General features: G+C 59.2%; 1 protein-coding gene across 2 annotated transcripts in view; it reads right to left on the bottom strand.

Moving 5' to 3' along the window:
- Positions 1–2189: 2189 nt before the first annotated feature.
- POU6F1 (POU class 6 homeobox 1) overlaps positions 2190–22256 on the bottom strand; it is a 33466-nt gene continuing 13399 nt past the window's right edge. Inside the window, exons 1-10 of one of the 2 annotated variants that reach the window (XM_054051356.1) lie at positions 21112–21562; positions 20200–20389; positions 17080–17201; positions 16429–16654; positions 14798–15030; positions 11464–11592; positions 11115–11315; positions 7919–8057; positions 5956–6130; positions 2190–3158 (exon numbers count right to left, since the gene is read on the bottom strand). In XM_054051356.1, the coding sequence (XP_053907331.1) occupies positions 2813–3158; positions 5956–6130; positions 7919–8057; positions 11115–11315; positions 11464–11592; positions 14798–15030; positions 16429–16654; positions 17080–17201; positions 20200–20389; positions 21112–21165 (1815 nt within the window). In that variant the 5' untranslated portion in view covers positions 21166–21562 and the 3' untranslated portion in view covers positions 2190–2812. Of the gene's footprint in view, positions 3159–5955; positions 6131–7918; positions 8058–11114; positions 11316–11463; positions 11593–14797; positions 15031–16428; positions 16655–17079; positions 17202–20199; positions 20390–21111; positions 21563–22256 lie in introns of those variants that run through there. The other variant, XM_054051355.1, reaches the window with a different exon arrangement.

Below are 22256 nucleotides of genomic sequence, written 5' to 3'. Positions count from 1 at the left end.
CACCCCGAGGACCCTCAAATTCTGTACCCCCCGAGCTCTGCACCCCCAAATCTCTGCACGCCGGGGACCCCCAAATTCTGCACCCCCAGAGCTCTGCACCCCCAAAGCTCTGCACCCCGAGGACCCTCAAATTCTGCACCCCCAGAGCTCTGCACCCCCAAAGCTCTGCACCCCGGGGACCCTCAAATTCTGCACCCCCAGAGCTCAGCACCCCCAAACCGTGCACCCCCAAAGCCCCGGCCCCCCCGGGCCGCCCCGGGCCCGCCTCCCCCTCGACCGGCGCTGCTCCCGGGCCGCTGCCCCGCAAGATGGAGGCGATGGCGCCCCGCCCCGGCCCCCCCCGCAATAGGCCACGCCCCTCGGGGCAAGCCCCGCCCCTCGACGCTCTCAGCCAATAGCGCGGCGCGTTGCCGGGTGACGAGAGGGGGCAGCAACCAATGAGGAGCGTCTCGCTGGGATTGGTCAAAGGGGCGGGGTTTGGCTGAGAGGGCGTGGCTTGGTCGAGGGGGCGTGGCTAGAGGAGCGGCTTGAGGCGCTCGGGGTCCCGCGGAGCTTCCGCTGAGACCGCGGGTTCGAGTCCCGGCGCCGACTCATGCGTGTGATGAGATGCTCGGGTCTCAGCTTGGGGGGGCGGTGCTTAGCAGCGAGGGAGGGGGCGACAGGAGAGGTGGGGTGGGAGGAGGTTTTGGGGCTCCATCCCTCATCCCCTTCCCCTGGAGAAGGCTCTGGGGAGACCTTAGAGGAGCCTCCAGTACCTGAAGGGGCTCCGGGAAAGCTGGAGAGGGGCTGTTCCTAAAGGTTTGGAGTGATGGGATGAGGGGAATGGGGATAAACTGGAGAGGGGCAGAGTTAGACTGGACATAAGGAGGAATTCCTTCACCGTGAGGGTGGGGAGGAACTGGAACAGGTTGCCCAGAGCAGTGGTGGCTGCTCCATCCCTGGAGGGGTTCCAGGCCAGGTTGGATGGAGCTTGGAGCAACCGGATCCAGCGGGAGGTGTCCCTGTCCATCTCAGAGGGTCGGAACTGGATGATCCTCAAGGTCCCTTCCAACCCAAACTACTCTATCATTCAATGATGACACCTCGTGGATTCGTCCCAGTTCCATCCCGAGAGCCGCTTCCCCATCATCCCGGGGCGACCCCTCCTCAGTATCCCCCGAAGTTTGGGATGCGGCCATGGGGTACGGAGGGACCCTCCCCTCCATCCTCCGGCAAAAAAGGGGAAAGGAAAAGAAAAATACTGTTTATTTCACACCACTACATCAAGTGCATCAGTCTGCCGTGTCTGCGGCGGAGCCCCCCAACCTCCCCCTCCGGCCCCCCAACATCCACCATCGCTCCCTGGGCGAGAGAGGGACAAGGGATGGAGCCCCCCAACATCCCCCATCGCTTCCTGGGGGAGAGGGGGATGAGGGATGGAGCCCCCCAACATCTCCCATCACTCCTGGGGGGAGAGGGGGACGAGGGATGGAGCCCCCCAACATCTCCCATCGCTCCCGGGGGGAGAGGGGGATGAGGGATGGAGACCCCCAACATCTCCAATCACTCCCTGGGGGAGAGGGGGACGAGGGATGGAGCCCCCAACATCCCCCATCACTCCTGGGGGGAGAGGGGGACGAGGGATGGAGCCCCCCAACATCCCCCATCGCTCCTGGGGGGAGAGGGGGACGAGGGATGGAGCCCCCCAACATCCCCCATCACTCCTGGGGGGAGAGGGGGACGAGGGATGGAGCCCCCCAACATCTCCCATCGCTCCCGGGGGGAGAGGGGGATGAGGGATGGAGACCCCCAACATCTCCAATCACTCCCTGGGGGAGAGGGGGACGAGGGATGGAGCCCCCAACATCCCCCATCACTCCCGGGGGGAGAGGGGGATGAGGGATGGAGCCCCCCAACATCTCCCATCGCTCCTAGGGGGAGAGGGGGACGAGGGATGGAGCCCCCCAACATCCCCCATCGCTCCCTGGGGGTGAGGGGACGAGGGATGGAGCCCCCCAACATCCCCCATTGCTCCCCGGGGGAGAGGGGGATGAGGGATGGAGCCCCCCAACATCCCCCATCGCTCCCTGGGCGAGAGGGGGATGAGGGATAGAGCCCCCCAATATCCCCCATCGCTCCCGGGGGGAGAGGGGGATGAGGGATGGAGCCCCCCAACATCCCCCATCGCTCCCGGGGGGAGAGCGGGACGAGGGATGGAGCCCCCCAATATCCCCCATCACCATCGCTCCCTGGAGGAGAAGGGGGTGATGGATGGAGCCCCCCAATATCCCCCATCGCCATTGCTCCCTGGAGGAGAAGGGGGTGATGGATGGAGCCCCCCAACCCTCCTGGCCCCCGTCTCAGCATGGGTGAGGAGGTGAGGGGGGAAGAGACTCCCCCTCAACCAATCTCGGGGTGATGGGGACCCCGATGACGCCCCCACGGTGACACCGAGGAGCCCCCCGAGGGCATGAAGCGAAATAAAAGAGGGGGAGGAAAATTCAATGGGGCTTCACCCCCATCGAGCCGTGACGCTACCTCGGAAACACGGGAAAACGGCCAAAAAATGAAAAGCACTCCTTTTGGGGGTTCAGGGGGACGACGACACGGGGGGACGCGGTGCGGGCAGGAGGTCCGTCCCCACGCCCGGGCGCGGCGCACGCTTGGGTCATGTGTGATGGGGACGAAGGGAGACAGACGGACACACGGACACATCTACGGAGAAGGGGACCCCCTCTGACACCCAACGTCGGGGGTCGGGGGTCCAAAGTCGTTGACGAAAGTGCTGATGGCGGACGGTTGGGGACAGCGAGGGGACCCCCTCTCCCCCGGCTCAGGGGATCTGAAAGACGTTGAGTTTGCTGGTGTTCTTGAGCGTCTGCCGGCGGTTGCAGAACCACACGCGCACGACTTCGCGGTCGTAGTTGAGCTCCTTGGCGATCTCGGTGATCTCCTGGCCCGTGGGCAAGGCGTTCTTCTCGAAGTAGGCGTTGAGGGCTTCGATGGCCTGAGGGGTGAAGGACGTGCGGCGTTTGCGTTTCTTGGAAGGTTCTCCGCCGACGAATTCCATCAGGTTCTGTTGACCCTCTTGGTTCCGCAGCTCCGCTTCGCTCAACCACTTCTCCAGGACGGGCTTCAGCTTCTGAGCGCTCTTGGGGGTGATGTCGAGCTTCTCGAACCTGCGGTGGCAGCGGGAGCCCTCAGGGACACGGCTGGGGAGGGGGGACACGGGGGACAGCGGGAGGGATGGGACACCGGGGGGGGGACATGGGGGAGGGGGGACACTGGGGGACACCGGGAGGAATGGGACACCGGGGGGAACATGGGGGAGGGGGGACACGGGGGACACCGGGAGGAATGGGACACCGGGGGGGGGGACACGAGGGAGGGGGGACACTGGGGGACACACTGGGAGGGGATACTGGGAGGAATGGGACAGAGGGAGGACATGGGGGAGGGGGGACACTGGGGAGACTGGGAGGGGATACTGGGAGGAATGGGACACCGGGGGACATGGGGGAGGGGGGACACGGGGGGACACTGGGGGACACTGGGAGGGGATACTGGGACGAATGGGACACCGGGGGACATGGGGGAGGGGGGACACTGGAGGACACTGGGAGGGGATACTGGGAGGAATGGGACACTGGGGGACATGGGGGAGGTGTGACACTGGGGGGACACTGGGGGACACACTGGGAGGAATGGGACACTGGGGGACATGAGGGAGGTGGGACACTGGGGAAGACACTGGGGGACACACTGGGAGGAGACACTGGGAGGGGATACTGGGAGGAATGGGATACCGGGGGACATGGGGTGGTGGGACACTGGCGGAGACACGGGAAGACACTGGGGGGGACACTAGGAGGGGATACTGGGGTTACACTGGGAGGAGACACTGGGAGGAATGGGACACCGGGGGGACATGGGGGAGGGGGGACACTGGGGAGACACTGGGAGGCGATACTGGGAGGAATGGGACACTGGGGGACATGGGGGAGGTGGGACAGAGGGGGACATACATACTGGGAGGGGATACTGGGAGGGGATACTGGGAGGAATGGGACACTGGGGGACATGGGGGAGGGGGGACACTGGGGGACACTGGGGGACACACTGGGAGGAATGGGACACTGGGGGGACACGGGGGAGGTGGGACACTGGGGAGACTGGGAGGGGATACTGGGAGGAATGGGACACTGGGGGACATGAGGGAGGTGGGACACTGGGGGAGACACGGGAAGACACTGGGGTGGACACTGGGAGGGGACACTGGGAGGAATGAGATACCGGGGGACATGGGGTGGTGGGACACGGGGAGAAATGGGGGAGGTGGGACACACTGGGGGACACTGGGAGGAATGGGACACTGGGGGACATGGGGGAGGTGGGACACTGGGGAGACACTGGGAGGGGATACTGGGAGGAATGGGACAGAGGGGGGACATGGGGGAGGTGGGACACTGGAGGGGACCCCAAGGGGTACACTGGGAGGTGGGACACTGAGGGGGGGACACTGGGAGAAAGGAGACCCTGGGGGGATTGGCACACTGGGGAGGGGCACTGGGAGGACTGGGATGTTGGGGGGCACTGGGAGGACTGGGATGTTGGGGGGCACTGGGAGGACTGGGACACCGGTGGGGCTGCAGCACCGCTGCCTTTGTCCGGAGAGACCACAGCGAGGTTTTCCCATTTCCCCCCTCTTTCCCGAACGTTCCTCTTCTCCACTTTCCTCCCTTTCTTTACTTTTCCTCCCTTTCTTCCCTCCTTTCCCCCAACTTTCCTCTTTCTCTCATTTCCCTATTTTTCTCCCACTTCCTTCCTTTCTCCCATTTCTCCCCCATTCCCCGTTTCCCCTCCTGTTCCCCAGTGTCCCCCCATTCCCCGGTGTCCCCCGTGCTCCCATTTCCACCCCATTCTCCAACGTCCCCCTTTATTCCCCAATGTCCCCCCATTCCTCGCTGTCCTCCTGTTCCCCAATGTCCCCCCAGATCCCCATTTCCCCCATTCCCAGTTTCCCCTCCTGTTCCCAGATGTCACCCATCCTGATTCCCCTCCTGTTCCCAGTTTCCCCTCGTGTCCCCCATTCCCCAATGTCCCCCATTCCTCAATGTCCCCATTATTCCTCTCCATTCTCCAATGTCCCCCCATCCACTCCCATTCCCCGATGTCCCCCCATTCCCGCATGTCCCCCATTCCCCAATGTCCCCCATTGCCCAACGTCCCCCCATTCTCCCCCCCATTCCCCAATGTCCCCCATTCCTCAATGTCACTCATTCCCTGATGTCCCCCTTATTCTCCAATGTCCCCCCATCCACCCCCATTCCCCATTCTCCCCCATTCCCCAATGTCCCCATTCTCCCCCATTCCCCAATGTCCCCCATTCCTCAATGTCCCCATTATTCCCCTCCATTCTTCAATGTCCCTCCATCCATTGCCACTCAATGATGTCCCCCCATTTCCCAACGTCCCCCATTCTCCCCCTCATTCCCTGATGTCCCCCCATTCCCTGATGTCTCCCCATTCCCCAATGTCCCTCATTCCCCAATGTCCCCCATTCCCCAATGTCCCCCATTCCTCAATGTCCCCCATTCCCTGATGTCCCCCTTATTCCCCTATTTTCCCCCATCACCCCCATTCCCCGATGTCCCCCCATTCCCCAATGTCCCCCATTCCTCAATGTCCCCCATTCCCCAATGTCCCTCATTCCTCAATGTCCCCCATTCCCCAATGTCCCTCATTCCCCAATGTCCCCCATTCCTCAATGTCCCCATTATTCCCCTCCATTCTCCAATGTCCCCCCATCCACTCCCATTCCCCCATGTCCCCCCATTCCCCAATGTCCCCCATTGCCCAATGTCCCTCATTCCTCAATGTCCCCCTTATTCCCCCATTCTCCAATGTCCCCCATCATCCCCATTCCCCGATGTCCCCCCCATTCCCGCTCCGGTGGCTCCGGTGGTGGCCCCGTACCGGCAGATGGCCGACTGGCTGTAGGCTGGACCCTCGGTGGCCGTCAGAGCCTGTCCCACCTGCGTCTGCGTCAGCCCCAGGGACAAGCGACGGATCTTAAAGTTCTTGGCGAATTCCCGGATCTCCTCCAGGTTGATCCCATCCTCTTCCGCGCTGCTGTTGGGAGCCGAGGGCTCTGCCAGAGGAAGGAGCCGTGGGGGCCGTTAGGCTCCTTGAACGACGGCCGGGCGATGGCGGTCACCACCACTTAGCATCCTTATCCCATCCCATCCCATCCCATCCCACCCCATCCCATCCCATCGGATCCTAGGGGATCTCAGACTCTGGCATCCCAATCAGCATCCTCCATCCCATCCCATCCCACCCCATCCCATCCCATCCAATCAGATCCTAGGGGATCTCAGACTCTGGCATCCCAATCAGCATCCTCCATCCCATCCCATCCCATCCCATCCCATCCCATCCCATCCCATCCCATCCAATCAGATCCTAGGGGATCTCAGACTCTGGCATCCCAATCAGCATCCTCCATCCCATCCCACCCCACCCCATCCCAGTCTCCTGCATCCTCTCCAGTATCCTCAGCATCCTCTCCCCATCCCAGGGGATCCCTGATTCCAGCCTCATCTTCCCCTCCCAGGGCATCCCAGATCCCAGTATCCCCAGCCTCCTCTGCCATCCCAGATCCCAGTATCCCCAGCCTCCTCTGCCATCCCAGATCCCAGTATCCCCAGCCTCCTCTCCCATCCCAGATCCCAGTATCCCCAGCCTCCTCTCCCGTCCCAGATCCCAGTATCCCCAGCCTCCTCTGCCATCCCAGATCCCAGTATCCCCAGCCTCCCCTCCCATCCCAGTATCCCCATCCTCCTCTCCCATCCCAGATCCCAGTATCCCCATCCTCCTCTCCCATCCCAGATCCCAGTATCCCCAGCCTCCCCTCCCATCCCAGATCCCAGTATCCCCAGGCTCCTCTCCCATCCCAGATCCCAGTATCCCCAGGCTCCTCTCCCATCCCAGATCCCAGTATCCCCAGCCTCCCCTCCCATCCCAGTATTCCCAGTATCCCCAGCCTCCTCTCCCATCCCAGATCCCAGTATCCCCAGCCTCCTCTCCCATCCCAGATCCCAGTATCCCCAGCCTCCTCTCCCACCCCAGATCCCAGTATCCCCAGCCTCCTCTCCCATCCCAGTATTCCCAGTATCCCCAGCCTCCTCTCCCACCCCAGATCCCAGTATCCCCAGCCTCCCCTCCCATCCCAGTATCCCAGTATCCCCAGCCTCCTCTCCCATCCCAGTATCCCAGTATCCCCAGCCTCCTCTCCCATCCCAGATCCCAGTATCCCCAGGCTCCTCTCCCATCCCAGATCCCAGTATCCCCAGGCTCCTCTCCCATCCCAGATCCCAGTATCCCCAGCCTCCCCTCCCATCCCAGATCCCAGTATCCCCAGCCTCCCCTCCTATCCCAGATCCCAGTATCCCCAGCCTCCTCTCCCATCCCAGATCCCAGTATCCCCAGGCTCCTCTCCCATCCCAGATCCCAGTATCCCCAGCCTCCCCTCCCATCCCAGATCCCAGTATCCCCAGCCTCCCCTCCTATCCCAGATCCCAGTATCCCCAGGCTCCTCTCCCATCCCAGATCCCAGTATCCCCAGCCTCCCCTCCCATCCCAGATCCCAGTATCCCCAGCCTCCCCTCCCATCCCAGATCCCAGTATCCCCAGCCTCCTCTCCCATCCCAGGGGATCCCAGATCCCAGTATCCCCAGCCTCCCCTCCCATCCCAGTATTCCCAGTATCCCCAGCCTCCTCTCCCATCCCAGATCCCAGTATCCCCAGCCTCCTCTCCCATCCCAGATCCCAGTATCCCCAGCCTCCTCTCCCATCCCAGTATTCCCAGTATCCCCAGCCTCCTCTCCCATCCCAGTATTCCCAGTATCCCCAGCCTCCTCTCCCACCCCTCACTCACTGCAGACCAGCTGGCTGACTGTGGGGGTCTCCGAGCAGGTGATGGGGACCGGAGCAGCGGAAGCCTTTGCCGCCGGAGCCGGATTTGCCATCACCACGGCCGGCGGGGCGAGCGCCGGAGCCGGCTGGATGGGCTGCACCTGCGGCAGAGGGAAAGCTCAGCGCCCCGAGAGCGACGGATATCCCTCTTCCACCACTACGGCATCTCCTGCCCACCACCTCCATCCGTGCGGCCACGGGATCACGGCCATGGCGTCGCTTCTGCTGCCGCTGGAGCTGGGACAGGCCGGCATGGAGAGGTGACACTGGAAACCACCAAACTCCATGCTGGGAACGGGGATGGAACGGCGACGAACTGGGTTTGGGATGTCCTACCACATCGCTTTGAGGCCAACCAGCATCTCTGCACTCGCCAAGGTGAGATCCTGCCCATCCCAGTTGGGAAATCCAACGGGGTGGAAAGCAGGATGGTGCACGGGGCAGGAGGGATCATGGCTTGGAGGTCCTCATGGACTCCAAAAGCAATGTGGCCACATCCCAGAGCTGCTCAGGTCCTCTCAGAGCAACACCGTTGGGTCCCAACGCAACACATTTGGGTCTCAAAGACGTTCTCGTGCTTCTGGAGCAACGTGGTCAGGTCCCAGAAACACTTACGTCCCCTCGAAAGCCACATGGCCAGGTCCCAAAGATGCTCTTGTGCTTCCAGACCAAGGTGGCCACATCCCAAAGCTGCTCATGTGCTCCAAAAGCAACGTGGTCAGGTCCCAAAGCCATGTGTCTGCGTCCCAAGGCCACACAGCCAAGTCCCAAAGACGCTCACATCCTCCAAATGCAACGTGGCCACGTCTCACAGCACTGTGGCCACATCCCAAAGATGTCCACTTGCTCCCAAAGCCACGTGTCTGGGTCCCAAAGCCACGCGGCCATATCCCAGAGGTGCTCATGTGCTCCAAAAGCAGCATGGTGGGTCCCATAGCAACGTGGCTGCATCCCAAAGGTGCTCACGTGCTCCAGAAGTAACGTGGTGGGATCTCAAAGATGCTCATGTGCTTCCAGGGAGATGTGGCCACTTCCATAAGCAACCTGGGTGGGTCCCAAAGCCACACGCCCGGGTCCCAGAGGTGCTCATGTGCTCCAAACACAACCTGGGTGGGTCCCAAAGCCACACGAGCAGGTCCCAGAGGTGCTCATGTGCTCCAAACACAACCTGGCCGGGTCCCAAAGCAATGTGGCTGCACCCCAAAGATGCTCATGTGCTCCTAAAGACACACAACCATGTCTCAAAGATGCTCCCATCCTCCAAAAGCAATGTGGCCACATCCCAAAGGTCCTCACTTGCTCCCAAAGCAGCATGGGGAGGTCCTGCAGATGGTCATGAGCTCCAAAAGCAAAGTGGCCGCGTCCCAAAGCAATGTGACCACATTCTAAAGGTGCTCACTTGCTCCCAAAGCCACACATCCAGGTCCCAAAGCCACATGGGGAGGTCCCAGAGATGCTCACATGCTCCCAAGGCCACGCGTCCGGGTCCCAAAGCCACGTGCCCACGTCCCAGAGGTGCTCATGTGCTCCAAAAGCAACGTAGTCAAGCCCCAAAGCAACTCGGCCAAGTCCCAAAGGTCCTCACTTGCTCCCAAAGCCACACATCCAGGTCCCAAAGCCACACGGGCAGGTCCCAGAGGTGTTGACGTGCTTCCAGAGCAACATAGCCACAGCCCAAAGCAACCTGGATGGGTCCCAATGTCACACAGCCACGTCCCAGAGATGCTCCCATCCTCCCAAAGCCACATGGGCACGTCCCAGAGGTGCTCATGTGCTCCAAACACAACCTGGCCGGGTCCCAAAGCAATGTGGCTGCACCCCAAAGATGCTCATGTGCTCCTAAAGACACACAACCATCTCCCAAAGATGCTCCCATCCTCCAAAAGCAATGTGGCCACATCCCAAAGGTCCTCACTTGCTCCCAAAGCAACACGGGCAGGTCCTGGAGATGGTCATGGGCTCCAAAAGCAAAGCGGCCGAGTCCCAAAGCAATGTGGCCAAGTCCCAAAGATGCTCTCTTGCTCACAAAGCCACACATCCAGGTCCCAAAGCCACACGGGCAGGTGCCAGAGATGCTCATGTGCTCCCAAGGCCACACGTCTAAGTCCCAAAGCCACGTGCCCAGGTCCCAGAGATGATCATGAGCTCCAAAAGCAACATAGTCAAGTCCCAAAGCAACTCAGCCAAGTCCCAAAGATGCTCACTTGCTCCCAAAGCCACACATCCAGGTCCCAAAGCCACATGGGCAGGTCCCAGAGATGCTCACATGCTCCCAAGGCCACACGTCCAGGTCCCAAAGCCACGTGCCCACGTCCCAGAGGTGCTCATGTGCTCCAAAAGCAACATGGCCAAGTCCCAAAGCCACACAGCCGTGTCCCAAAGGTGCTCACATCCTCCAAACACAACGTGGCCAAGTCCCAAAGCAACGTGGCCATTCCCAAAGGTGCTCACTTGCTCCCAAAGCCACACATCCAGGTCCCAAAGCCACACGGGCAGGTCCCAGAGGTGTTGACGTGCTTCCAGAGCAAAATAGACACATCCCAAAGCAACCTGGATGGGTCCCAAGGTCACACAGCCACGTCCCAAAGATGCTCCCATCCTCCCAAAGCCACATGGCCACATCCCAGAGGTGCTCATGTGCTCCAAACACAACCTGGCCGGGTCCCAAAGCAATGTGGCTGTACCCCAAAGATGCTCATGTGCTCCTAAAGACACACAACCAGGTCCCAAAGATGCTCCCATCCTCCAAAAGCAATGTGGCCACATCCCAAAGGTCCTCACTTGCTCCCAAAGCAGCACGGGCAGGTCCCGGAGATGGTCATGAGCTCCAAAAGCAAAGTGGCCACGTCCCAAAGCAATGTGACCACATTCCAAAGGTGCTCCCATCCTCCCAAAGCCACATGGGGAGGTCCCAGAGATGCTCACATGCTCCCAAGGCCACGCGTCCGGGTCCCAAAGCCACGTGCCCACGTCCCAGAGATGATCATGAGCTCCAAAAGCAACATAGTCAAGCCCCAAAGCAACGTGGCCAAGTCCCAAAGGTGCTCACTTGCTCCCAAAGCCACGTGGCCACCTCCCAGAGATGCTCCCAAGGCCACCTGGTGGGAACACCACTGCCCCTTTGGCCCCTGTCCGTCAGCCCTGTGCCCGTCGCTCACCTCGTTCTTGGCGGGGGGTTCGGGGGTGCCGGTTTTCTTGATGGTGGCCGCCGGGATGGCGCTGCCGGCCAGCGTGGCGATGACCTGGCCCTGGGCATTGAGCAGCAGCTGCGGCGTCACCGTCTGCACCTGCAGGTTCTGGGCTGGAAGAGCGGCCGGAGCAGGGCTGGGATTCACCACCCACGGCAGCGTTCCGATCACCTGGGCGGAGGGAGGAGAGCAGGGGTTGGGGGGTTGCATCCCACAAACCCCCTTCTTGGGATGCGGGGACACCGGCAGCTCCGGAAACTCCTTCTGGAGGGTTGGGTGGGTGGTGGGTGCGCAAGAGCAGGAGCCTCCTCAGCGGTACCTGGCCCTGGGCGTTGGTCAGGATCTGGCCCGGGATGCCCTGCACGCTGGAGATAGTGTTGGCGATCACCGGGGCGGCTGCCAAGGAGCCGAGGAGCTGCGTTTGGCCGCCGAGGGAAGCTGCGCTGAGCTGCAGAGAACGGAAAACCGGAGCTTAGGGTTGTGGGAAGCATCTCATGCCACCGCGGTCCTCTCTGCATAGAGCCGATGAGTGCTGTCCCAATGGGACGCTGTCTTGATGGGATGCCATCATGGTGGGACACTGTCCTGATAGGACACCATCCCGATGAGTGCCATCATGGTGGGACACTGTCCTGATAGGACACCACTCCAATGAATGCCATCCCAATAGGATATCATCCCGATGAGTGCTGTCCCAATGGGACACTGTCCTGATGGGACCCCATCATGGTGGGACACCATCCTGATAGGATACCATCCCGATGAGTTCTGTCCCAATGGGACACTGTGCTGATGGGACCCCATCATGGTGGGACACCATGCTGATAGGATACCATCCCGATGAGTTCTGTCCCAATGGGACACTGTGCTGATGGGAACCCATCATGGTGGGACACCATCCTGATAGGATACCATCCCGATGAGTGCCGTCCCAATGGGACACTGTGCTGATGGGAACCCATCATGGTGGGACACCATGCTGATAGGATACCATCCCGATGAGTTCTGTCCCAATGGGACACTGTGCTGATGGGATGCCATCATGGTGGGACGCCATCCTGATAGGATAGCATCCCGATGAGTGCCATCCCAATGGGACGCTGTCCTGATGGGACCCCATCATGGTGGGACGCCATCCTGATAGGATACCATCCCGATGACAGCTGTCCCAATGGGACACTGTCCTGATGGGACCCCATCATGGTGGGACGCCATCCTGATAGGACACAATCCCAATGAGTGCTGTCCCAATGGGACACTGTGCTGATGGGACCCCATCATGGTGGGACGCCATCCTGATAGGATACCATCCCAATGAGTGCTGTCCCAATGGGACGCTGTCCTGATGAGTGCCATCATGGTGGGACACTGTCCTGATAGGACACCTTCCCAATGAATGCCATCCCAATAGGATACCATCCCGATGAGTGCTGTCCCAATGGGACACTGTGCTGATGGGATGCCATCATGGTGGGACACCATCCTGATAGGACACCATCCTGATGAGTGCTGTCCCAATGGGACGCTGTGCTGATGGGACCCCATCATGGTGGGACGCCATCCTGATAGGATACCATCCCAATGAGGGCTGTCCCAATAGGACACTGTGCTGATGGGACCCCATCATGGTGGGACACCATCCACATAGGATACCATCCCGATGAGTGCTGTCCCAATGGGACACTGTGCTGATGGGATGCCATCATGGTGGGACACCATGCTGATAGGATACCATCCCGATGAGTTCTGTCCCAATGGGACGCTGTCCTGATGGGAACCCATCATGGTGGGACACCATCCTGATAGGACACTCATCCCGATGAGTTCTGTCCCAATGGGACACTGTCCTGAAGGGACCCCATCATGGTGGGACACCATCCTGATAGGATACCATCCCGATGAGTGCTGTCCCAATGGGACGCTGTCCTGATGGGACCCCATCATGGTGGGACACCATCCTGATAGGATCCTGGTGGAAAGCCATCCTGATGGGATACTGTCCCAATGGCTTGCAGTCCTGATGGGACGCTGTCCCGATGGGATGCTGTCCCAATGGGACGCTGTCTTGATGGCACGCCATCCTGATGGGACGCTGTCCTGATGGGATACTGTCCTAATGGGATGTTGTCCTGATGGGATGCCATCCTCATAGGATGCTGTCCCAGTGGGACACTGTCCTGATGGGATACTGTCCTAAAGGGATGCTGTCCTGATGGGACTCTGTCCCGATGGGATGTCATCCTGATGGGATGGGGATGCTGTCCCAATGGGATACCATCCTGGTGGAATACCATCCCAATAGGATGCTGTCCTGATGGGATGCCATCCCAATGGGATTCCGACCAATGGGATGCCACCTGGTGAACTGCTATCCTGATGGGATGTTGTCCCGATGGGATGCCATCCTCATAGGATGCTGTCCCAGTGGGACACTGTCCTGATGGGATGCCGTCCTGATGGGATGCCATCCCGATGGGATGCCAACCTCATGGCTTGCTGTCCCGATAGGATGCTGTCCCAATGGGACACTGTCTTGATGGCACACCATCCTGATGGGACGCTGTCCCGATGGGATATTGTCCTAATGGGATGCCGTCCCAATGGGATGCTGTCCTGATGGGATTCCGGTGGGACGCTGTCCCGATAGGACGCTATCTTGACAGGATGCCGTCCTGATGGGACGCTGTCCCAATGGGAAACCATCCTGGTGGAATACCATCCCAACAGGATGCTGTCCCAATGGGATTCCGACCAGTGGGATGCCACCTGCTGGGCTGCTATCCTGATGGGATGTTGTTCCAATGGGATGCTGTCCTGATGGGATGCATTCCCGATAGGATGCTGTCCCAACGGAACACTGTCTTGATGGGACACCATCCTGATGGGACGCTGTCCTGATGGAATATTGTCCTAATGGGATGCTGTCCCAATGGGATGCCACCTAGCGAGCTGCTATCCTGATAGGATGTTGTCCCGATGGGATGCCACCCTCATAGGATGCTGTCCCAGTGGGACACTGTCCTGATGCGATGCCGTCCTGATGGGACGTGATCCCGATGGGATGCTATCCCAATGAGATTCCAACCAGTGGGATGCCGCCACCTGGTGGGACGCTGTCCCAATGGGATGCTATCCCAATGAGATTCCAACCAGTGGGATGCCGCCACCTGGTGGGACACTGTCCCAATGGGATGCTATCCCAATGAGATTCCAACCAGTGGGATGCCACCTGGTGGGACGCTGTCCCAGTGGGATGCTATCCCAATGAGATTCCAACCAGTGGGATGCCGCCACCTGGTGGGACGCTGTCCCAATGGGATGTTATCCCAATGAGACTCCAACCAGTGGGATGCCACCTGTCCCAATGGGATGCCGTCCCGCTGGGATGCCATCGTGACGGGATGCTCTGCCGATGGGATACCATCCCATGACGCTCTTCAAGCCACCCTTTCCATTTTGCCTAAAGCAAAGCTGCCGGCGTGGTCGTTCACCAGGATGGGGAAACCGAGGCTGGGATCTTGCACGATCCCTTGGGAGATGATGGCTGAACCAGAGTGCTTCATCCCCAGGGAAGCACAACTTCTCCGCAGGCCCATCAGGCACCGGATAACAGGAGCGGGTGCCAAACTTGCCGGTGCCGCCAGGCTCCTTACTATGCCAGGGTTAAAGGCAAATCCGGCCGGCTGGACGGTGATCTGGGTCTGCGTCTCCAAGGGTTTGGCCACCGGCGGCGTGGGCGCTGCAGGCTGTGGCAGGATGGGCGGCTGGCCGGGTGCGGCGGAGAAGACACCGGAGGGCTGGAGGGGCGGCCGGGGTTGGACCGCGGCCGGTAACGGCTGAGCAGGCGGCACCGGCGCGGCGATGGCTGTGTTCAGCACGGCGGCAGCTGTGGAGCAAAGAGATGGAGAGAGCGTGAGCCTGGGGAGATGGGGACGCCGGGAGAGCCCGGGCTTGGTGTCTCCCCAACTCATTGTCCCTTCTCAACGGGAACCCCATCTCCAGGTGACTCAGCTCCGCGTTGGCGGTGGAAGGTCCCCTCAAGCTCCCGGGGTAGACCCAAACCTTCCACCACATGGGACTCATCCTGCCCGGCCAGCGTGCTGGGGCCAACCCAGACCAGGAGCTGCTGCAGCACAGAGGGCACCGCTGGGGTCCCATCACCTCCTTTGTCTACAGCTCCTCCCCTTGGGAAGTGACATCCCATGGAGGGACAACTCTCTGTGGGACAACTCTCCATGGGGACAACTCTCTGAGGGAACATCTCTCTGTGGGACAACTCTCCGTGGGGACATCTCTCTGTGGGACAACTCTCCGTGGGGACATCTCTCTGTGGGGACATCTGTCCGTGAGAACAAGTTTCTGTGAGGACAACTGTCCATGGCACAACTCTCCATGGGGGCAACTCTCTGTGGGGACATCTCTATGTGGGGACATCTCTCTGTGAGACAACTCTTTGTGGGACAGCTTTCCATGGGACAACTCTCCATGGGGATAACTCTCTGTGGGGACATCTCTCTGTGGGACAACTCCCATAACTCTCCACGGGAACAATTCTCCATGGGGGCAACTCTTCATGGGCACAACTCTCCACAAGACAACTCTCTATAGGGACAACTCTCCATAAGGACAACTCTCCAAGGGACAACTCTTCATGGGGACAACTCTCCATGAGACAACTCTTCATGGGGGCAACTCTCCACGGGGACAACACTCAATGAGGACAACTAACTCTCAGTGGGGACAACTCTCCATGGGGACAACTCTCCACGACAGAACTCTTCACGGGGGCAACTCTCCATGGGGACAACTCTCCACGACACAACTCTTCATGGGGGCAACTCTTCATGGGGACAACACTCAATGAGGACAACTAACTCTCAGTGGGGACAACTCTCCATGGGGGCCATTAGTTAGGATCAGGCTTAGGGTTAGAGGTGTCTTGTGCAGAGTTTTCCCCATGGAGAGTTGTCCTGGGCTCCTTTTCCTTGTGGGCGCTCAAGAGGAGACCATTCCCTCTTAGAGGGAAGGGCAAGAACTCTGCTTTGGCCCCACCAGAGAGGCCCCCGATCCTCCTGTGGATCTCCCACCTCGTAGAACCCATCCTCAGCCTTACCCTCCCCTTCTCCCACACTTCCGACACCTTTAGCACTCGGGGAAAACCACAAACGTGGCCCTCACAGGCAAAGCTGCTTCCAACCCCTCCTGGAGAACCCGGCCAGGATTCACCCCGGAGCCGAAGGAGGACGATTTAAGGAGGCTGCGAAGCAGAAGGAGCCCCGGTTACCTTGGAGATTGGCTATAGGTGGTTTGAAAATTCCCCCTGTAGGAGAAGCCGCCGTCAATCCGGGAAGGGCAGCGACCGTTGCTGTAGGAAATGTCCACACAGCCAACCCCTGCTGACCTGCCACTTGACCTGCAATACTGATGGGGATAAGAAGAGGTTGAGTAACTGTCCCTGCTGGAACCATTACTCCTGTCACAACTGTTGCTAAGTTTTCCTGAGTCAAGACCTGCAAGAGTAAACAAGATTTAAAAAAGAACAGAAATCAACGCCACTGCACAGCATCAGCGGAAAAAAAAATAGTCTTTTTTTAACCCCCAAGGGGTGGCCCGCGGTCCCTCCCATCGCTGGGTTCCCAGCTCGCCGGAGCCCCCCTCTCCGTGGGGAGACAGGAGGGGATCCCCCCTTCCATGGCAAAGCACCCGACGCGTCTCTGGCAGCACCTCGGCGCTTGGGCGAGGGCGCCGCGGGAGGGGGAACTGCCTCGGTTCGGGGCGTAACGCTTACGCCCCGCGCCGCCGGCGATCGTATCCACCCGCAGGGGGTGCCTACAGCGAGCCGATGGCACCCCGGGATGTCCCCACCGTCGCGTGAACCCCCCCAAAGCCAGCCCTCGCCCAGCCCGTCCCCGCTCCGTGGCCGCGGGGTAGTTACCTGCGGGGTGGCTTGTACGGCCAGCGGGGCCAGGGGCTGCGGCTGCTGGCTCGTGCCGGGGCTGAAGGTGCCGACGGAGGGGACGGTGTTGGGCGACGCTCCAGCTGCCGGTTTGGCTTTGCCTGGGGAAGGAGAAAAGAGATGGTTGGAAAGACGTTGCCGGGTGGGTGATGGCAAAGGGTGGGGGAGACCCAATCTACGCTCACCCTCCCATTGGCATCACCAGAGAGGCCCTCGATCCTCCTGCTCTCCCACCGTGGATGTCCCACCTCGTAGAGCCCATCCCAAGCCTGTCCCCAGCCTTGACTTCCCCTTCTCACACACTTTTGGCACCTTCAGGACTCGGAGAACCACAAACCAGACCTCCACAGGCACTTCACCCTCCCATGGGTGTCCCGGGGGAACCGCGGCGCCACGAAAGCCACCGTGGGGCATCCCGGGGGCAGGTTATGGGATGAAGGAGAGGGGGTTCAGGGCTTCTTAAGGGATGTCTTGGGGAGAAGGGAAAGGAAGGAGAGTTGGGGGGGTTGGAGAGGAATAAGAGTGGGAAATAGGGGGGCGGGCACTGGGATGCGGGCACCACAAAGCAGTGATATCCCCAAAGGTTTATTCCCAGAGCTGCATCTCGGTACAAGAAAGGATGGAGCGGCAGCGAGCTCAGCACCCGGAGCGAATCATAGAATCATTAGGTTGGAAAAGACCTTTGAGATCATCATCTCCAACCGTACCTGTCCACTAATAAATCGTATCGCCAAGCACCTCATCTACCCACCTTTTATACACCTCCAGGGGTGGGGACTCAACCACCTCCTTGAGCAGCATCTGCCAGTGCCCAATGACCCTTTTTGTGGAGATATTATTCCTACGGTCCAATCTGAACCTGCCCTGGTGGAGCTTCAGGCCATTCCCTCTGGTCCTATCGCCTCTCATTTGGGAGAAGAGACCAACATCCACCTCTCCACAACCTCCTTTCAGACAGTTGTAGAGAACAATAAGGTCTCCCCTCAGCCTCCTCTTCTCCAGGCTCAACAACCCCAGTTCCTTCAGCCGGTTCTCCTAAGACTTGTTCTCCAGACCCTTCACCAGTTCTGTTCTCCTTCTCTGGAGACACTCCAGGACCTCAACATCTTTCTTGTAGTGAAGGCCCAGAACTGAACGCAGGATTCGAGGTGCGGTCTCACCAGTGCTGAGTCCAGGGGCAGAATCACTTCCCTGGACCTTCTGGCCACGCCGTTTTTGATCCAAGCCAAGATGCCATTGGCCTTCTTGGCCACCTGGGCCACTGCTGGCTCATGTTCTGTCACCTGTCAACCAACCCCCTGGGTCCTCCTCCACCAGGCAGCTTTCCAGCCACTCTTCCCAAGCCCGTAGCGCTGCCTGGGGTTGTTGTGTCCCAAGTGCAGGACTCGGCACTCGGCCGTGTTGAACCTCATCCATGGATCCAGCCCGTCCAGGGGAGAGGAAATCCAAGCTCCTGCTCTACACGGCCTGAGGAACACCAAGCTCCCCAGCCAACCCCTCCTTGACACACGTTGATTGAAGAGAAGTGGTTGTGTGTAGAGTGCTTTGCTGGGCTGTGCGAGCCGCTCTCGGGCTGTGGATCCACCAGGAGATACATCATCCCTCCAAACTAAGCAGCAATTAAAGCAACGTCAACCCCCGAGCTGCTCTCCAAGGAATGGGGAGCTGGAAAGGGAAGGGACGCAGCTCGCCTGGCAGAGAGGTTTCCCCGTGGGCTGAGCTTATTCGGTGCCTTTCAACCCTCTGCCCAAAACTCATGGAATATTTCCTATGTCTTCATTATCCTGAAGAGCTGAGCAAGAGGAAACCTCGCTCCTAATGCATATTCACGACTCGCAAAAGACCCACTTGGTTCTTTGAGCAACCTCTTGCGTTTATTCTGCTCAACTTCTAATAACGGCAGCTTCAAACCCACTTAATACTCTGCTATTTTTGTCAAAAGCCAAACCCACCCTCCTCCTGCCTTTTCCTTTGGCAGAAAAGAAGGTTTATCAAGGAAATCCTTTTCTCAGCTCCAAGCCGGGTGTTGCTCGGCTTTGGTTCCTCGCCCAGACACAACTCCAGTTCTGCAAGGCTTAAAAATGCCTTTTAGGATGCTAAAAATTCCCAAAGCCAAGGACAGGTAACGCCCGGCCTTTCCCAAGTGGACAAGACCGAGCTACGGGGTGGTGATGCCGGCAGGTCCGATGGGTTCCGTGTTCTCCTGCCCACCAGCCCATGGCATCGAGACCGGAGCATCGATGAGCACAGAGGGACTCTGGGCTCCTCCGCCAGCCCCAAACAAGGGCTCAGCTACAACCCTGCCTGGAATATTTGGGGAAGAAATGCCCAATTCTAGGATCGGGCTGCGCTCCGGGAAATGTCCTCCTGGAAAACTGAGCAAAACCATTCCACGACAAATGTCCTCATGGAAAACTGAGCAAAACCCTTCCTCGACAAATGTCCTCATGGAAAACCGAGCAAAACCTCTCCTCGAGAAATGTCCTCATGGAAAAATGAGCAAAAGTCTTCCTCAACAAATGTCCTCATGGAAAACTGAGCAAAACCCTTCCTCGACAAATATCCTCGTGGAAAACTGAGCAAAACCCTTCCTCGACAAATGTCCTCATGGAAAACTGAGCAAAACCCTTCCTCGAGAAATGTCCTCGTGGAAAACCGAGCAAAACCCTTCCTCGACAAATGTCCTCATGGAAAACTGAGCAAAACCCTTCCTCAACAAATGTCCTCCTGGAAAACTGAGCAAAACCCCTCCTCGAGAAATGTCCTCGTGGAAAACTGAGCAAAACCTCTCCTCGATAAATGTCCTCATGGAAAACTGAGCAAAACCCTTCCTCGACAAATGTCCTCGTGGAAAACTGAGCAAAACCCTTCCTGGACAAATGTCCTCATGGAAAACTGAGCAAAACCCTTCCTCGACAAATGTCCTCATGGAAAACTGAGCAAAACCCTTCCACGACAAAAGTCCTCATGGAAAACTGAGCAAAACCCTTCCTCGACAAATGTCCTCGTGGAAAACTGAGCAAAACGCAGAGCCCAACCTTGCTTGTAGGGATGGATGGATGCCCAGGGAAGGAGTCTTGGGGAAGGGAGGTCTCTTACCGGCCGCCTCCGTGCCACTGGAGCCGTGGGTGCTGGCTGGGATGTCCTCCCGGCCACTCTCTCCCTGGGAGCCTCGTGTTACTTCCCCTGGTGGCATCTCCAGGGCTTTCGAGTCCTCCTCCGCTGGGAGCGGGGTGTCCACATCCACCTCCAACACTCGGATGGTTTCATGGCTGGACATGACAATAACCTGCAAAGATGGCCCCAGACCTCTGTCAGCTCCGGTGCCAACGACACAGCCACAATCGCGCATCCCAGTGCAAAGGGAAGCAGCTTTGCCATCCCACGGGACACAGCTTAGGGGGGACCTCGAAACCAGTCCGGAGCAGAGCCCCATCCCCTCCAGGAGGGATGCACAGCGGGATTGCCGCCCCTCCAGAACCTCCTTTGGCTTTGGTTAATCAGCACCTTCTGGGCTCTGATAACCTCACATTGGTGGGTGACATCTTCAGGAGGTAAAACACAGCTGGTGGTGGCCACCACACTCCTGGCAAAGCCGGCACCACCCTTTCCACAGCCCAAGCGCTGATCTACAGCCTCGCAGCCACGAGCTGGGCTCGGGTGAGCTCTCTGAATCCGTATTTCCCACGTGTGACATTGCTCGGGGACACACGGGGAGTGAGGAGCAGAGATCACAGAATCTTGGGATGGTTTGGGTTGGAAGGAACCTCAAAGTCCATCCAGTTCCACCCATCTGCCATGGGCAGGGACACCTCCCGCTGCATCAGGGGCTCCAAAGCCCCATCCAACCTGGCCTGGAACATCTCCAGGGATGGAGCAGCCACCACTGCTCTGGGCAACCTGGGTGTCTTCACTGCATGGTTTTTCACACCACGCAGTGGAGCTGATGCTGAAGCTCTGCTGCCCTCCCAGTTATGGGGTGCGAAGGGGATGGAGCCGTGACGCCCATACCTGCTCGTTGACCGTCAGCGACGCCTCCTGGGGCTGCACGGCTTCCGTGTCCATGGTGTCCCGGCGAAGGTGGGAGAGGGCTCAGACTTTCACATGCTGCAAGCAGGGAACAGAGGAGGATCCATCACCCATCCAGGCGGTGGCATGAAGGTCACAGCATGGCTCCATCCAAAGGTGCGGAGCAAAGCTGGACCTCCCAGCGCCAATCTGGCTCCACCACCCACCCGTCCAGCTGCAATATGGGCCAGTGCAGAGCTTATGAATGACCTCCTGACCCAAACTGCTCCTCCCCAGTGGAGGCTGTGGCATCTCGGGTACCTTCCACCACCTCCCATCCTCTTGGCAAAGAGGTCATGGGTGTTGGGTAGCATCATTTCTTGGGTGAGCATCAAGTAGAGATCCACAGAATCATGGAACCACTGAGGTTGGAAAAGCCCTCTCAGCTCATCATGACCAATAAACCGTGTCCCCAAGTGCCACAGCCACGTGGTTTTTGAACCCCTAAAGGGATAAGGACTCCACCACTGCCCTGGGCAGCTTCTGCCGGTGCCGGAGAACCCTTTCTGTGAAGAAATCTTTCCCAATATCCAATCTAAACCTCCCCTGGTGCAATTCAAGGCCGTTCCCTCTTATTTTATCACTCGTTCCTTGGGAGAAGAGCCCAACACCCACCTCACCACAACCTCCTTTCCAGGAGCTGCAGAGAGCGATGAGGTCTCCCCTCAGCCTCCTCTTCTCCAGACCAAAACCCCCGCCAGATCCCTCAGCTGCTCCCAGAGCCCCTGTTCTCCAGCCCCTTCCCCAGCTCCGTTCCCTTCTCCGGATGCGCTCCAGCCCCTCAGGGTCTTTCTTGAAGTGAGGAACCCAAAACTGAACCAGGATTCGAGGTGTGGCTTCACCAGCGCCGAGTGCATGGTTCGATCCCTTCCCTGTATGATGGCCACCATCCAAGCCAGGATGCTGGTGGCCACCTGGGCCACTGCAACAGGGCAAGAGAAGGGTTATTCCAAGGGCCAAGACTTCCCTCTTGTCTTCTCCCTTTGGGAGATCAGGATGAAACTCTGACAGGATGCAGTTAATGAGTCAGCCTGGATGACATCCAAAACCCCTCCACGCATGGGAGAAGGTGTCCTTGTCCGTGTCAC

The sequence above is a fragment of the Cuculus canorus genome, chromosome 29 (assembly GCF_017976375.1).
Source record: "Cuculus canorus isolate bCucCan1 chromosome 29, bCucCan1.pri, whole genome shotgun sequence".
NCBI lineage: Eukaryota > Metazoa > Chordata > Aves > Cuculiformes > Cuculidae > Cuculus > Cuculus canorus.
Note: the sequence above shows the minus strand (reverse complement) of the source record. Positions and strands in the feature narration are given on the sequence as shown.